The sequence below is a fragment of the Palaemon carinicauda genome, chromosome 9 (genome assembly GCF_036898095.1).
Source record: "Palaemon carinicauda isolate YSFRI2023 chromosome 9, ASM3689809v2, whole genome shotgun sequence".
NCBI lineage: Eukaryota > Metazoa > Arthropoda > Malacostraca > Decapoda > Palaemonidae > Palaemon > Palaemon carinicauda.
In genome coordinates, this window is record NC_090733.1 from 57,985,297 (window position 1) to 58,002,448 (window position 17,152).

The 17,152-nt window shown below is 41.3% G+C and overlaps 1 protein-coding gene across 2 annotated transcripts in view; it reads left to right on the forward strand.

The window, feature by feature from the left end:
- TTLL12 (Tubulin tyrosine ligase-like 12) overlaps positions 1–17,152 on the forward strand; it is a 799,864-nt gene that overhangs the window by 642,014 nt on the left and 140,698 nt on the right. For both annotated transcript variants that reach the window (XM_068380043.1, XM_068380041.1), the window contains one exon: positions 13,005–13,100. In XM_068380043.1, the coding sequence (XP_068236144.1) occupies positions 13,005–13,100 (96 nt within the window). The remainder of the gene's footprint in view (positions 1–13,004; positions 13,101–17,152) is intronic.

Consider the following 17,152-nt stretch of genomic DNA (forward strand, 5'->3'; position numbering starts at 1 on the left):
CATATTAGTTTTCAGTCCTACATATCTCATTTCTGTATTCAAATCTTCTATCATCTTTTGCAATTTCTCCCATGATTCACTAAATAGAACTATATCATCTGCAAATCTTATGTTGTTGAGGTATTTGCCATCATGTTAATTCCTATATTTTTCAAATCGTAATATTTAAAATCTTCTAGGCACACTGAATAATTCAGGAGAGAAGGGGTCTCCTTGTCTAACTCCTTCTGCAATCTTAATTTTCTGACTATCTTTATGTTGTTTTAGGATCGCTGTACTTCCTGTATAGATAGCTTCAACTGTTCAAACACGAAAGTCATCTATTCCTTGTTTTTGAAGGGCTTTCATTACTGCTGAAGTTTTGACAGAATCAACTTCTTTCTCCTATTCCATAAATTTCATACCTTGGGGTTTATTATACTCTGTTAATTTTTCTACCAGCTAGTTAATTACATTGAATACTCACTTCTAAAGCCTGACTGCTCTTTTAGTTTATAAAATTCTAGCTATCTTACTATTCGGCGTAATATGATCTTTGTAAATATTTTATATATTACTGAGAATAAACATTGGGATGTAATTTTTCAGGTCTTTTTGTCTCCCTTTTGTGAATTAGTTTAATGAGTAAGTTTTTCCAAGCTGTAGGTGTAGAGCATTCTTTCAGACATTTTGTGTAAAGTTTGGCAAGGTTTACTATTATTAAATCTCCTCCATCTATTATTAAATTAACTGTTAAGCCATCTTCTCCTACTGCTCTGGCCCTTTCATGTCTAAATGCTCTCTCTACTTTTCCTTCTGTTACTTTTGGTATCATTATTTCTATTGACAGAGTTATTTCTTATATCACTATTGTATAGAAATCCTCTGCAGTTTTTACCACTCTTTTGTTGATAATATTTCCATTTTCATTCTTTCACAAAAATTATCAGTTGGTGCCCTATTCCAAGTCTCCTTTTTATCAATTTTGCTTTGATTGCATTTACGAAAGTCTGGTTTTTAATTTGTTTATTGTTTTTGAATAGTTCAGCCACTTATCAAGTATTTCAGTCATATGAGATGTTAGTAAATTTAACTGGGATCTTGATGGGCCATTTAATAGATTCAATCAGATGTCGATTAAAGTGGAAAATACATTGATTACAAATATATTTCAACAATATGAAACCACATAATATAAACGAAATGTCAAAATAAAATTTAACAAAACAAAAATGTCAGCAGTGTGAGAATTAGATAGTTAGCGACATGTAACCTTAGAGTTGACATCAAGCAATGAATCACAAGTCAGATTATGAGACCATTGTCTTAATATCAATTAAGTAAGAGAGGGATTGAGTCAGTCACTGGAGGTCTGCTTTGGTAGTTATCATTTAGGTTTATACAATTTCACTCTTTACCTTGAATGTTATAGAAAACAATCTATTTAAGTATACAAAACTAAGTTAAACTTACATATTATGACAACTTCATCTATTAACAAGTCTGTTTAGGAAAATTAAGTTAGACGATAATTTGACATAATATTACAACTTAAAGATCTCCTTAAATATTCTTTTGTCAAGGGATAAATGTTAAAATGTGATGAATTCCAGTTCATATTAGAATTGTTGGTAATGAAAACGCAGATTCCACTGCTAAATCATCTATAGATTTACCAAAACTTGTTATTAAACTCTTCATTATGGACTATGTTGCAACAATGAAACATTTCATAATATCAAAAGGATAAAGTATTTGAAATAATGAATAGGAAAATGATAAATTGAAAAAAATAAAACGTAATGTCCTAACCTGGAAATCATCAACCCAGACGAATAAAAGGGCTAGTAATGTTAACAAGATCGTGAATAGTCATACAAGATTAACCAAAGGATTTTCAATATGCACACCTCCCAAAACAGTTCCCAAGCACAGTGAGTGTCACACAATTTTAATAATACAACATAGATTTTTTTTAATGTACAGTTTTTAAAAGACAACGTATGTTCGGTAAGAAAAGTTTGTCCTGATATTTTATCGTAATCTGTATTTTTCATGGGTTTTGATTCTAACTTATTTTTTTAATAATTAGATTTGATATATACAGTATTTTATTTCACCCAAACTTATTCAGGCTAGATCTGTAGGAGTCAAGTTTTACTCATTGGGTTGGTAAATCTTCACCCATTTAATGATAAAGTACTCAGGCTTATGAGTTTAACTCATTCTGGAGAGAAGTTCACAGAATACAATGCTCATAAACTAAAACAACTTTTCCCCTAAGAAATAAAGGAAATTCACGTGATGTGTTCCACATGTCCATGAATACACATATATACTAATTTTCAGAGGTTTTCCATGAATACATATATATACTAATTTTCAAAAGTTTCATTGCTCATAATTGAAGAATTTATAACCCTTTGCATCAGAAGTGAATATAATTTAATGATTCACAATAAAAATAAAAATAGAACGTGTATTGACATTAACTTGCATTTACCTTTGGTGAGAGTTGTGGCTGATGTGAAGGGGATGAGAGAGAGTAGGAGGGATTACTGCTACGAGGGATAATTCTGTTAGTTCATTATCACTAACTGAATCACTTAATTTTTACTTTTTGGACATTTAGTTGCCTCTTTTTACATTTTTATATTCAATTTTTACAAGGAACTGATCTAGAAATTACTTTTTTTTTTAAATTCCATGAAAATGAAACGTAACATTGTTGGTAAATAAATTAGCTGCTGGCCCTGCTGAAGCCATATCTGGGCAATATATTTATTCCAAATTTGGCAAGGTTTCTGACTTTCTTGAAATCTCCCTAATTTCACTTGAAGTTTGAGGTTTGTCACTCTGTCGCTCATCAACTGAAATCTCCTCTACACTCTTGATGATGCTGCTCTTTATGCAGCTCCAATACCATTATTATTTCACAAATAAGGTTTTTGGTTATCGTAATACATCATAACTGCTTCTCATCTATTCATATATGCAGAAATGCGTTAAAGGTTTAAAGGACACTCATGAATGTCAGAGGCATGGAACAGTGACATTGCCCTATCAGGAAAATGCCCTAGAGACTGACCATATGTACATATGATAAAAGCATCCAAGCCCTCACTTCATCAGTCTAGAACCAGGAATGGCCAGGCTTTAGGCTCCCCCCCCCCCATACCTACCTCATAAGGAGGGTGAGAGTGCAGACACTACTAGAAATTATCGAGCTTGAGTGGGGATCAAACCCTTGTCCAACGGATTACCAAGCAGTGAGGTTTCCAGTAGGCTATCACAACCCTTCAACGTTAAGAACTCATTGCCGTTGATTCATCAATGTCAACGCCCATTTTGCAATGTCAAATTATTTGATATCTTCACTTTTGTTCAGAATTCTGACTTTTATATGACCGAAAAAGTTTTGGCAGACCGGTTGCAGGCTTACTTTGTACATGATTTACAATAATTCCTCTTTTCACTTCTATGATAATCATCTCCTTACCATCTTTCATAATCTATGGTAATCATCTCCTTATCATCTTTCATAATTATTTTGGGGACCATTGTCATGATACTGTTACCTTTACAACGTAGCACAAAATGTCTTAATGATGAACAATAGTTATCACAGCAAAACAAAAAATGTGAGGTCACAACTGTACAATAAAAGTTCCAAAGATGTGCGTACTAAAGGATGCTTCTATGAGTGTTGCTCTGAGACTGGAAGAGTTAAGCTCTGAACAAGGGTCGGGGTGTGTATTAACACCGCATGGCTGAGTTAGCTCATCGTGTGCTTTTCTCGTTATACTTGTCCACTAGAAATGCCCTTAATGTGCAAATGTTCCTGCTTGCAGATTGATGCAGTACCCAAGGTACTACTGTTTCCCTTTTTAGTAAGATTTTAGGGAGCCAGTAAAATCTTACAATAGAAGTTAATGGTATTTTGGTGTACAGTACTGTATTTAAATGGGCATGTCCAATATCAACAAAAGTTTTTAATCCTGGTGTATAATAAGTATTTCTAGTGAAAGATATGCCTATTGAACATATTTAAGTAGTAGTAAGCACTGACTAAAGTATCCCGGTAACTTAAATGCTGTCATTTGCAAAGACTTGATTATAATGTGCCGAAAAGAAAGTAATTTTATTGCAAAGGAAAGACTGTAGATATAACTAATACAGTATTTAACAACAAAATAAAATACAATATATTGTAATCTGCTATATACATTGCAGCTATAACGATTCACAGTATGTATTATTTTGTAATGTATACATTGCTCAATTGAATTATCATCACTCAACAATCAGATGCCATGCACAAGATATATAGCAACCAAAGATTCTTTAGAAACAGTTGGAGTAAAATGGAATTTGAGAAAAAAATTGTGTTTAGTACACATTACTATGTATTTAACTCATATTTACTGTAAAGGAGAGTGTGTTCCAGTACATTGCATTCATACACTGAGTAATAGCACCCTCTCACGACTTTGTTATCCAGGCTGGTTTTCCTAAATTTCTTTTTATCTGAGTTTTTCTAATTATAGGCACCATAGATGCTTAGCTAAATGTGTTAGGATGAGTCTGATATTGTGAGTTGTTCCAACACAGAGACTTACCTCAAACTACTTTCTTAGGAGGTACCTGGAATCTCGTCTCAACCGACCAGAGTTTTGTGTAGTTTACCCTACTTCCGTTTTCTGTGAGGACTACCCCAGGTGGAAGGATACGTGCCCTGAGTCTAGTCCCGAGCCAGGTCGCGTGTTAGCTTGGGTCTCGACCCTCAGTAAGTTCTCTGGTTGCGTCGTGATATCATCTCGACGCTCTCCTTGTCTCAGTGCGACCCTTTGTGTCCCCGACTCGTGTGTCCCACGTGTTCCCACGGGGCCCGCTATACTTTCCCTTGTGCTCTCGCGTGTTCACTTGTTTTCCCTTGTGTTTTTAAAGTGTTCTCTTGCCCTTGTTATCCTTCCCCGCTGCGTTCCTGTGTCTTGCGGTATTGTGCTAGTGCGGTATGGAGCATCACCGCCGTTGTCCTGGGCCTAAGGCTGGAAAGTCGTGTGGTGCGTTCTTGTCTAAGCCTGAGGTGGACCCTCACTCCCTTTGCTCTTCGTGCAGGGGTAGAGTTTGCTCTCCTTCGGACACGTGTCCGGAGTGTGTTTCGTGGAGTGAAGTGCAGTGGGTGACGTTTGGAACGAAGAAGAAGTCATCTAAACGCTCGCCCAGGAAGACCAGCATTTCTTCGCTCGCGACGTCTACAGGAGAGAAGTCTGACAGGGTCCCTTCTTCATCCCCTACCCAGAGTAGGGGACGAGGTAAGTCCGTTGCGGGGAAGAAACCAATGGTTCTTCCCCAGGAGTCGTGTCTTCGGGATTCTGGGGTTGCTGATCCTTTACAGGTTTAATGAGTGAGGGTCCGCAAGACGATGCCCTTGTGCTTGGGGGGCACGTCTCTTCGGACGACCCTATGTGGAATAAAGATGTCCCTGTATCTTCACCAGCTTCTTGGATTTATGTTTCAGGTGCCTCCGCAGCTGAAGGAGCCCCAGGAAAAGAAGATTCACCGTTGGAAGATCCTCTCGGATGGGGGCCCCCGAGAACTCCCTGTAGGTCACCTTTGAGGGGGGAGGACGGCCTTGGGTCCTGGTTCCAGAATGTTGATCGTCCGACCTCTCTCCCAGCCCCTCTATCGGCAGTTCCCGACGTCTTCCTTCAGCCTTCGACATCTGGAACCCAGAAAATTGTGAAAACGGACGCGCCCGCCTCTCTGAGCTGTTACGAGGAGTCGTCGGAGTCCTCGGAGGTAGGCCATCGTTGTCGTCGGAGGATGAGGCGTGGAGAAGACACCGTCGAAGGAGGGACAGATCCAGGAGACGGCGCTCCCCCTCGAGGTCCCGCTCTAGGTCACGACATGGGAGGAAGCGTTCAAGGTCCCCGAGGAGGAAAGCCAGGAGGAGCAGTTCACCGAAGGAGCAATGGGTCCTCGTTCCCCGCAGTAAGCTCGCGGACTTTACTACTCTCTCGAGCACTACGGGTTGGCTTCCCGGAGACAGTCCTAGAAGGGCCTCCACCAGCCATAGAGTTGACCCTCAAAAAGACCCAAGTGGCTCTTCGGACAGGCGTAAGGCCTCGAAACAGGCGTCTCTACCCGCCCAGCGGAGGGAGTCGCCTTTTCGGACGGGCAGCCTCGTCCGAGTTAGCTCAGCCGAGCGATATAGAGGGACGGCTTCCTCCGTCGGGCAAACCCACGGAAGCCTCGCCCCCCCCCCCCCCCCCCTTGAAGAAAGGCAAACGGAGTACGGAGGTTCCCGCACCCTCCGCAATGCCCATCCTCAGACCACAACCTAGTGCGGAGGCCCCCGTCAGTACGGTTCCTCAACCTCGGACGGAGGGCACGGACGGCGACACTGAAGCCGCGCCAGCGGAGGACTCCGCTTATAGGTGGGTCATTGGTCTGATTCGTCAACACCACAGGATTGAGGAACCGCTTCCTTCCGACAAGGATGCCTGGCGGTCTAGCCTTAATAGGCTAATGGAGTAACCCGTTCAACAGAAGCCCTCCTTAGCCCTACCTGTGGCCAGAGATGTGAGGCTTGGCCGTTCTCACATAGACAAGGTTTTGGCACGAAACGCTGAAGGTTCCAAAGTTCAGAGTTCCTCTAAGTTACTCCAGGGGTTGAAATCCCAAAGTAAATACTATTGGACGGAAGGACAGCCACAAGGAGCCAGCAAATTGGAAGACTCCCTAGAAGTTTTAGGTCAGGGGGCTTCGGAGGACAGAGCTGCTTCAGCACCTATCTGTTTTTCTCCATCGGAGGCGACGATGATGGAGGAGATGTCCAAAGATCTCGTCAACGTCGCCTCTTGGTTAGACTGGTGAGCCTCGACACTAGTAGGCATCCAGGCTTCCTCCGACCCTGCAGTTCCGTCCAACCAAGCACTGTTGAAGGAACTTATCAGCTCCGGAGGGCGGTCCTTGAAGTTCCTAACTTTTCAGTCCCTAGCGTTATCCGCCAACTGGGTCCTGCGAAGAAGGGACACAGTCTTGAATAAATTGTTCAGACGTATGCCGGACAGGGAGGCGAGGACTTTGAGGAACCTTCCTGTGTGGGGTGACGGACTCTTTCCCCTGAAACAGACAGAAGAAGTGGTTGAGAAACTTCTGAAACGGGAGGAAGTGAACACTCCCAGACCTCATGCCATGAGGAGGCCCACTTACAGAAGGCCTCCACCGGATGGACCGTCGACGTCTCGAGCCCCCCCAACCATGTGAGGAGAGAGGCCCCGGCATCCCTGTGGTCTCAGCCTTCGCAGCCCTCCCGCAGGGGCGATCCCACAGCCCCAGCCTCCTATAGAACAGCCCACTCAGCTTCCAGGAGAGGACGGTCAGGTCGCTCCTCCAGAAGGAGGTAGGGTGAGAGGCCCCCCACTCCTGCCAAAGCCTCAGGTAGAGGGATGCCTCAAACAATTTTGGCAAGCATGGAAGAATCACGGAGCAGAACCCTGGACGGTAACAGTGTTGAAAGAGGGGTACAGGCTTCCGTTCCTGGCAGATCCTCCACCTCTTATCCCAGCAAGTCAGGCGGAGTGGTTAGCCCCCAGGGACCCCATGAAGAGGGAGGCCTTACAAGAAGAAGTCTCCACTATGTTAGCAAAAGGGGCAATGGAAACAGTACTGCAACCAGGTCCAGGGTTCTACAGCCGCCTCTTCCTGGTGGAGAAAGCGACGGGAGGTTGGAGACCAGTCATAGATCTGTCGGCCCTCAACAAGTTTGTGTGCAAGACCAGCTTCAAGATGGACACCCCGAAGTCGGTCTTGGAGTCCTTGAGAGAAGGAGACTTCATGATTTCCATAGATCTCAAGGACGCCTATTTCCAGATCCCTATTCACCCCTCCAGCAGAAAGTACCTTCGGGTGAAGTGGGATAGCCATGTCTTGCAATTCAAGACTCTTTGCTTCAGCCTGTCGACAGCGCCCCAAATTTTCACGAGAATCTTCATGACTGTCTCCATATGGGCTCACGAACGGGGAATTCATCTGATTCACTACCTGGACGACTGGTTGCTCCTTTCTTCCTCAGAGGCAGTTTTGAAGGAGCAAGGCTCGAAGCTACTGCAATTCTGGGTATCACCATCAACCTGGAGAAGTCGCACCTGTCTCCCTCCACCAGGATGACGTACTTGGGGATGGTTCTAGACTCCCGACTAGTGAGAGTCTTCCCATCAGAGGAAAGGCTGAACAACCTGGACCAAGTCCTCCGTCCCTTCCTATCAGGACAGCCCAGGAGAGCGAAGGATTGGCAGAGATTGATAGGCCATCTATTTTCATTGGAGAAGCTGGTTCCCCAAGGGAGGATGAAACTCAGGACCATCCAATGGAACCTGAAGGGACTCTGGAACCAGGTAGGTTCGCCCTACGAAATAATTCCTGTTCTTCCAGAGACGAGGCAATCCCTGGAGTGGTGGAGGGACCGAGCAAACACCCTCAAGGGGATGCCCTTCGCAGCGGAGCCCCCGGAGATGCTCCTCTTCACGGACGCCTCCAAGGAAGGATGGGGAGCTCACCTTCTCGGGAAGTCAGCAAGGGACTCTTGGACGGAGGTGGAAAAGACTCAGCATATCAACGTCCTGGAGATGTGGGCCGTTCAGAAAGTGTGCCTTCAGTTCGTCGGTCTTCTAAGGGGAAACACAGTGGCGTTAATGTGCGACAACGCCACAGTGGTAGCCTACATAAAGAAGCAAGGCGGTCTAAAATCGAAGGAGTTGTGCGATCTCATGGAGATTCTGGATTGGGCCGAGTCGTAACAAGTCGTAATAACAGCAAGATTCATTCCGGGAAAGAGGAATGTCCTAGCCGACGGACTCAGCAGAATGGGCCAGGTGGTGGGGACCGAATGGTCCCTTCATCCAGAGGTAGCAAGACTCATTATCCAAAAGTGGGGTTCGCCGGTGATGGACCTCTTCGCAACCAGACTGAACGCACAACTCCCCGTATTCTGTTCTCCTGTCCCAGATCCAAAGGCGGCATTGGAAGATGCCTTTCAACACAGGTGGGACAATCTCGACGTATATGCCTTTCTTCCCTTCACATTGATCAGGCAAGGCCTTTTCCATCATGAGGCTCAATACTACGCAGTACTCTAGAAGTTTTATTCCAGCTGTTACCAAGTTATGGAATGATCTTCCTAATTGGGTAGTTGAATCAGTAGAACTTCAAAAGTTCAAAGTTGGAGCAAATGCTTTTTTGTTGACCAGGCGGACATGAGTCTTTTTATAGTTTATTTATGACATATTTGTTTTTGATGTTGTTAATAGTTTATATATGACATGTCTGTTTTGACGTTGTTACTTTTTTTAGAATGATTTTTTGTTAATTTGTTCTCTTCATTTATTTATTTCCTTATTTCCTTTCCTCACTGGGATATTTTTTCCTGTTGGAGCCCCTTGGGCTTATAGCATCTTGCTTTTCCAACTAGGGTTGTAGCTTGGATAATAATAATAATAATAAGTGCTCAACAGAGTAAGGACGGCTCACAATCTATTCGGCAGGAATAGCTGAAAGAATGTCTCGTTATCTGAGGCACTCATCGGCAGCGGTGTACCAGGCAAAATGTGCCACTTTCACGAAATGGTGTGCCTCCAGAAACATCAAGCCCTTAAGATCCTCGATTCCGGACATTGCGGATTTCCTCGTACACCTCAGGGACGTGGTTGGCATGTCAATTCCAGCCATCAAGGGAGTCTGTGCAGCGTTAGGCCAAGTTTTCCTCCTGAAAGGCGTTGATCTGGGTTCCTCTAGGCACATCTCTATGCTCATCAGGAGCTTTGAGCAAACCTGTCCTCCCCATGCCTCCAGGGTGCCGCAATGGGATGTAGCTAGAGTTCTGAAAATGCTGAGTGAGCCACCATTTGAACCTTTGAAGGACATAGTAGATAGAAATCTCACGCTCAAGACGGTCTTCCTGTTGACTTTGGCTTCATCTAAGAGAGTGGGCGAGATCCATGGTTTGTCCTACGAAGTCTCGCATACAAGAGGTTGGCGTGAGGTTTCCTTCAAGTTCGTTCCTACGTTTGTGGCTAAAACACAAAATCCAGCTGTCTGGGATCCAAAATTCGAAGGGTTCACTGTTCCAGCAATTCCTCGGTCAGGTAATCCGGAAGATTTGAAGTTGTGTCCAGTCAGGGCCGTAAGGAAATATCTGGAGAGGACTGCCAGTCTCCGGCCTGGTATCAAGAACCTCTTCGTCTCCACGGGCACGGTGAGAAAGCCGGTCTTTAAGAATACCATCTCCTTTTGGCTTCAACAGGTGATCATCAAGGCTTATAGTAGTGCCGGTCTTCCCCTACCAGGTAATCCCAGACCACATGACATTAGGGGTATAAGTACCTCTCTTGCCTTTGAGAGAAACATGGCAGTAGCGCAGATCCTCAGGGCAGGCACCTGGTCGAACCAATCTACGTTCACAGTCCACTACCTCAAGGAATGCTCGAGGAAGTCTCTAGACGGGTTCTCTATTGGGACAGTCATCTCCGCGCTCCAAGCGATTTAACGGCCAAAGCCCCAGGTATAATCGCGCTTATCAAGACCAAAAAGACACAGGTTTGTTTTCCCTTTTCCCCTTATATTCTCTTTTCTCTTCTTTCCCCGGAGATTTGACCAAATAGAGACTGCACAAGACATGACTTCACAGTTTCGTCACTGAACACAAAAGCAAGAAATTTTTTAAGGGTGAGTACTTAGACACTAGTGTGAGCTCTTTGTGTAGTTTTTCCTACGGTTCGTTTTCCGACAACCTTTGGAACCTAGTCTCCTAATCTAGGTTCACAGCCGTTCTGCTTAGTTGGGTCTAGGTCAGGTAGACACTCCCACCTCCTAAAGTGTAAGTCACCTAAGAAAGTAGTCCGAGGTAAGTCTCTGTGTTGGAACAAATCACAAATTTTTAGTAATTTGTATTTTTCCTAACATACTTACCGAGAACTACTTTCGGGTAATGACCCTCCCTTCCTTCCCCGAGTGCCTTTCTGACCCTTAGTTAATTTTTAACATCCAAGAACTTACTGAGGGTTGAGACCCAAGCTAACACGCGACCTGGCTCGGGACTAGCCTCAGGGCACGTATCCTTCCGCCTGGGGTAGTCCTCACAAAAAACGGAAGTAGGGTACAGTGAACCCTCGTTTATCGTGGTAGATAGGTTCCAAACCCGGCCGCGATAGCTGAAAATCCGCGAAGTAGGGACACCATATTTACGTATTTAATTAACATGTATATTCAGACTTTTAAAACCTTCCCTTTACGTAGTACTGTTAACAAACTACCCTTTAATGTACAGAACACTTAATGCATGTACTACAGTACCCTAAACTAAAACAAGCACAAATATTAAAAGCGATTTTATATCATGCGTTTCTTAAACACGCCAAAAATCACGATAAAAAATGACAACCAATGTTTTGTTTATGTTTATCTCTGATCATAATGAAGAAACAGACGCATTTACACATCTATGTATAGGTTAGTTTTTGCATCGACAGCAATCTTACCAAGTATTGATTATATGTTGATTTTGTTATTACCAATGTTTTACTTAATTTTTCTTAGGACTTCCAAATAAAGGAAATGAATGCCATTTATATAATGTTTTTCTTTATGACGCCGCCTGAAACGGAAACCTTCCATTCATTTACTGTACGGTCCATCTTCGATCGTAATAAACAAACGAAAACGAAGGCATTAAACGCGCATGATGAAAGTGATAATTAATGATATTAAAAGCTTTTAGTAAATATGTTATTACAAATATTATTTACCGTATCTATATAAAATCCTACATACGTAGCAAAGCAGGAAAACTTGTTTTTTTTTTTTTTTTTTTTTTTTTTTTTGTGTGTGTTTAATCAACAATAACAAACTGCCGCTAATGACCGAATGATAATTTACGATAATTCTAAACTGTTCCTACTAAAGATGATTATCTATTCCATATCCAAAATACTTTTCCTAACTTCAGTTATAAGTCAACTTTTACCCCCCTCAATTATGAAACCATCTAAAAAAAAAAAAAAAAAGTAAGAGAAGAAGCAAGTACTAGGCCGATTTTTAAAGTTGTCGAACAATTAAGTTACCGCTATAACGTTCGATGTGACAGTGCAAGATTGGAGAAAGTAAGGAAAATTGAATCATGATTGATTTTCAATATAAATGAAACTTTGTGAAACAACAAAGTTTTCATTTGTTAGTGAGATAGAGGTAAGGAATGAGAGGTAGTGAAAAGTAGCCCACAGAGAGAGAGAGAGAGAGAGAGAGAGAGAGAGTAGTTTTAAATGTAATAAACAAAAAAATATGATAGGTTATAACACATTGGTGCTTATGTAATATCAACTGTATAGATGGTTTGAATAAGTTAAGAAATGGTATAAACAATACTTCGTACGCGCATATTCTTGAGACCGGCAGCTAGACGTCAGCTGATCTGATCACAGCCAAAAGTAAAACAAAAAGAAGTCAACAATACTCGATTTTTAAAACACACCCGAAATATAAAAACAAAAGTACACGCTTTCTTAATGTGCAATTAAGTATTTAAAGAGTAGCAATTTTTTAGAATAAAATGATGTTTCCCCCCAAAAATAGTGGTTTGCTGATGAAATCGGATGCTGTATTTAATGAAAAAAGTCCGCAAAGTCGTGAATCCGCGATGGTCGAACCGCGAAGTAGCGAGGGCTCACTGTAAACTACACAAAACTCTGGTCGGTTGAGAGGAGATTCCAGGTACCTCCTAAGAAAGTAGTTCTCGGTAAGTATGTTAGGAAAAATACAAATTACTAAAAATTTGTGATATTTAATAGTATAGAAGTTTGAAAATAGATTCTAAAAGGTATAGATTTTTGTTTTTGGATGCTTCTTGTAAGATGTGAAAAGATTTAATTTTAACCCATCAGATCTGTCACATAATGTTAAGAATGATGATTTTCTTCTTTACAGTATATCATAATTGTAATGAGTAATTATTTTACTTGATATTACAGATGTACTGTCATGATTTTGTAGAAAAATTCAATAGTCAGTATCCTGATGATATGTGGGACACCATAGAAACTAAAATCTACAGCATGTTCTTTGAGGTAAGCATAATTCATTTCTTATTCAAGCCAAATAATTAAGTTTTAGTATTTTTTAATTACTAGTAACTAAACTGATAGATGATGTGTTTATGATATTTACTATATTTTCATTTATAGTATGGTTCTTATGTAAAGTGGAGTTTTTAAACTGGGATACTTTGCTATATTACTTCTGTATGGAGTGTCTTATTATCCATCTTCTTTCCCATCGATATCCCTACACTTAGGGTTTGATTGCCGGATGCGCCCTTTGATAGAAGGCAATTTTATCATAGGCATCCTCTTCCACCAAACCTTTTCTCTCCATATCTTTCACCTTATCTCGCCATCTAATTCCCTGCCTCCCTCTCTATCTTCTCCACTTAACAGGAGGTTCCTCCCAAGCCCTCCTCTTCCCACCATCCAGCCTCAACATGTGCTCACACCATCTTAGTTGTAACCTCACAGATGCTGAAGCCTTGACGAGGATGGGGGGCTTAGGGATTAGCAGCTGGGCTTTGATGAAAGGTGGGAACTGCTCTCCCACTGGACCTTGGTTCTCAATTGTTGATCCAACTAAATTAGTCAGCACTTTCTCTTTTAATTTTGGTTATTTCCTTTACTCTCCCATCTCTTCTTCGTGGGCATGAACTTGTGATGACTTTGGCCTGTTTGATTATAGTTTGGCTGCTTCTTTGGAGTTTGCGCAGTGTGGGATGGATGGCATGCCATCTTAACCTATACAAATTTAGATGCCATACCCTCTGGCGGTCCCAATTGCATGCAAACTTAGTCCGTTAAGAGTTGGGCTCCAGTGATTCGGTTTTAAGTCACCCATATTTGCGGGTAAGGGGTGACGCCAGGTATTGGAGTCGTCAGTGGAAAGGGGTAACTACCCACCCCCACTGGTTATTGTACTCCCACCCAAAAGAAAGGCAGCCCCCCTCTAATAGAGGACTGATCCTTGCTGAAGCGTCTTCTCACGTGGGATAGATGGACTGACATCCTCTGATGCGATGATGCGAGATGGATAATTGGCTTGCTTCTTCTCTACAAAACAACCCCTCTTGTGACAACCTGGAAACTCTAAAGTACCATTCTACGAATGTTCAAAACCAAGTAATTTGGGTAAAATAAGAAATCTGCGAATCCTTCATGTCACTCATATTCCCATGAAAACTAATTTTGATGTGCTGTATAAAACATTTCAATGTTATGGCAATATCAAAGAAATTCGAATGAGGCTTGAAAATGACAAATGGGATTCATGGATATCATTTGATAATCATGATGAAGCATTCAATGCAATCAGTGATATTATGAATATTAAAATCAATAGTTTGAATATCAAGGGTGCTCTTTGTGATGGGGTACCTAAGGATGTAGATAGCCTGTATATACAAACCTGCAGATTGGATTGAGTTGGCTGTACCCTCCCAGTGAAAGTCAAAACCACCTAAGTGGCTTATTACTCAGTCAAAAGGGAGTACAGGGAATTATTTTAGGATATGCAAATTTCTTCAAAAGAAAGTAGGTTCCATCGTACCGGGAGATATATCTTGTTTTGGAAAGAACAGTTTCCTCATGTGCCAAATCAGAAACACGATGTGTTATATTATTATTATTATTATTACTAGCCAAGCTACAACCCTAGTTGGAAAAGCAAGATGCTATAAGCCCAAGGGCTCCAATAGGGAAAAATAGCCAAGTGAGGAAAGGAAATAAGGAAATAAATAAATGATGAGAACAAGTTAACAATAAATCATTCTAAAACAGTAACGTCAATCAGATATGTCCTATATAAACTATTAACAACGTCAAAAACACATATATCATATATAGTGTAAACTATAAAAAGACTCATGTCAGCCTGGTCAACAAAAAAATATTTGCTCCAACTTTGAACTTTTGAAGTTCTACTGATTCAACCACCCGATTTGTAAGATCATTCCACAACTTGGTCACTGCTGGGATAAAACTTCTAGAATACTGTGTAGTATTGAGCCTCATGATGGAAAAGGCTTGGCTATTAGAATTAACTGCAGGCCTAGTATTACGAACAGGATAGAATTGTTCAGGGAGATCTGAATGTTAAGGATGGTCAGAGTTATGAAAAATCTTATGCAACATGCATAATGAACTAATTGAATGACTGTGCCAAAGATTAATATCTAGATCAGGAATAAGAAATTTAATAGATCGTAAGTTTCTGTCCAACAAATTAAGATGAGAATCAGCGGCTGAACACCAGACAGGAGAACAATACTCAAAACAAGGTAGAATGAAAGAATTAAAACACTTCTTCAGAATAGATTGATCACGGAAAATCTTAAAAGACTTTCTCAATAAGCCAATTTTTTGTGCAATTGAAGAAGACACAGACCTAATGTGTTTCTCAAAAGTAAATTTTCTGTTGAGAATCACACCCAAAATTTTAAAAGTCATACAAATTTAAAGAAACATCAATACAGAGGTCCAGATGTTGAGGAGCTAGCGTCCTTGGCCTACTTACAATCAAACTTTGAGTTTTGTTGGGATTCAACTTCATACCCCATAATTTGCACTATGCACTAATTGTAGCTAAATCTCTATTAAGGGATTCACCCACCCCAGATCTACATTCAGGGGAGGGAATTGATGCAAAGAGAGTAGCATCATCTGCATATGCAACAAGCTTGTTTTCTAGGCCAAACCACATGTCATGTGTATATAGTATGAAAAGTAATGGGCCAAGAACACTACCCTGTGGAACACCGGATATCACATTCCTATACTCACTATGGTGCCCATCAACAACAACTCTTTGAGATCTATTACTTAAAAAATCAATAATAATGCTAAGAAACGACCCACCCACTCCCAACTGTTTGAGTTTGAAAACAAGGGCCTCATGATTAACACGGTCAAAGGCAGCACTAAAATCTAGGCCAATCATACGAACTTCCTGACCACAATCAAGGGATATCTGTACAGCATTGGAGATTGTAAGAAGGGCATCACATGCTCCCAAGGCCTTTACGAATACCAAATTGCAAACTAGGGAATAGATGATTACCTTCAGCAAACATATTAAAACGTTTTGCCAGAAGACTCTCAAAAACTTTAGATAATATGGGAGTTATGGAAATTGGGCGGTAATCAGTGGGACTTGAGCTACCACAAACACATTTACATAGAGGAGTAACATTACCAATCCTCCAGCAAGTGCTAAAAGCTCCTCCTCTAGGTAACTTGTGCAAAGTAACAGATAACTTTGGAGCTAAGAAATCTGCTGTCTTTATAAAAAACAAAGGAAAAATACCATTTGGGTCTACACCTCCATAAGCATCAAGGTCCATCAACAGAGCTTTAATTTCACGAGATCAAAAAGCTAAACTAGTTAGTTTAGCCTCAGGAAAACATGAATGAGGAAGTTCAAGTTTTTCATTGCTCTTTTTACTGTCAAAAACACAAGCCAAAAGGGTTGCCTTTTTCTTTGGATAATGAGTGACTGAGCCATCTGGTTTAAGTAAAGGAGGAACTGTTGCATCTACACCAAAGAGTGCAGATTTAAGGGTAGACCACCATTTATGTTCCTGAGTTGTACCAGAAAGGGTTTCTTTTTTGGTTAAATTGTACTCCTTTTCAGTTGAGGCATATAAACTCTCTGAGCAAAAGCTCTAAGCTGAGTATAGTTATTCCCGGTCAAATCTGATCTGTTACCCTTACAAAGATGATAGGCCTCCTGCTTCTCCAAATAAGCACGTCTACAATCATCATTAAACCACGGTTTGTCCTTCACTCGGTACCTTAGCACACGAGAAGGGATACGCCTATCAATTATGTTGACTATATTCTCATTCAAAGGGACAACAGGATCTACACTACTATATAATTGTGACCAATTCAAGCACAAAAGATCATGCAAAATCCCATTCCATTCTGCTTGGGATTTTATATAAATTTTACAAGAGTATGATATATACAGGGACAGGCTGCTCAGTCTTCACTACTAATGAAATCAAGGCATGATCAGATGTCCCGACTGGAGAACCAACCTTACTAGTTATAACGCCAGGGGAGTCAGTGTATAT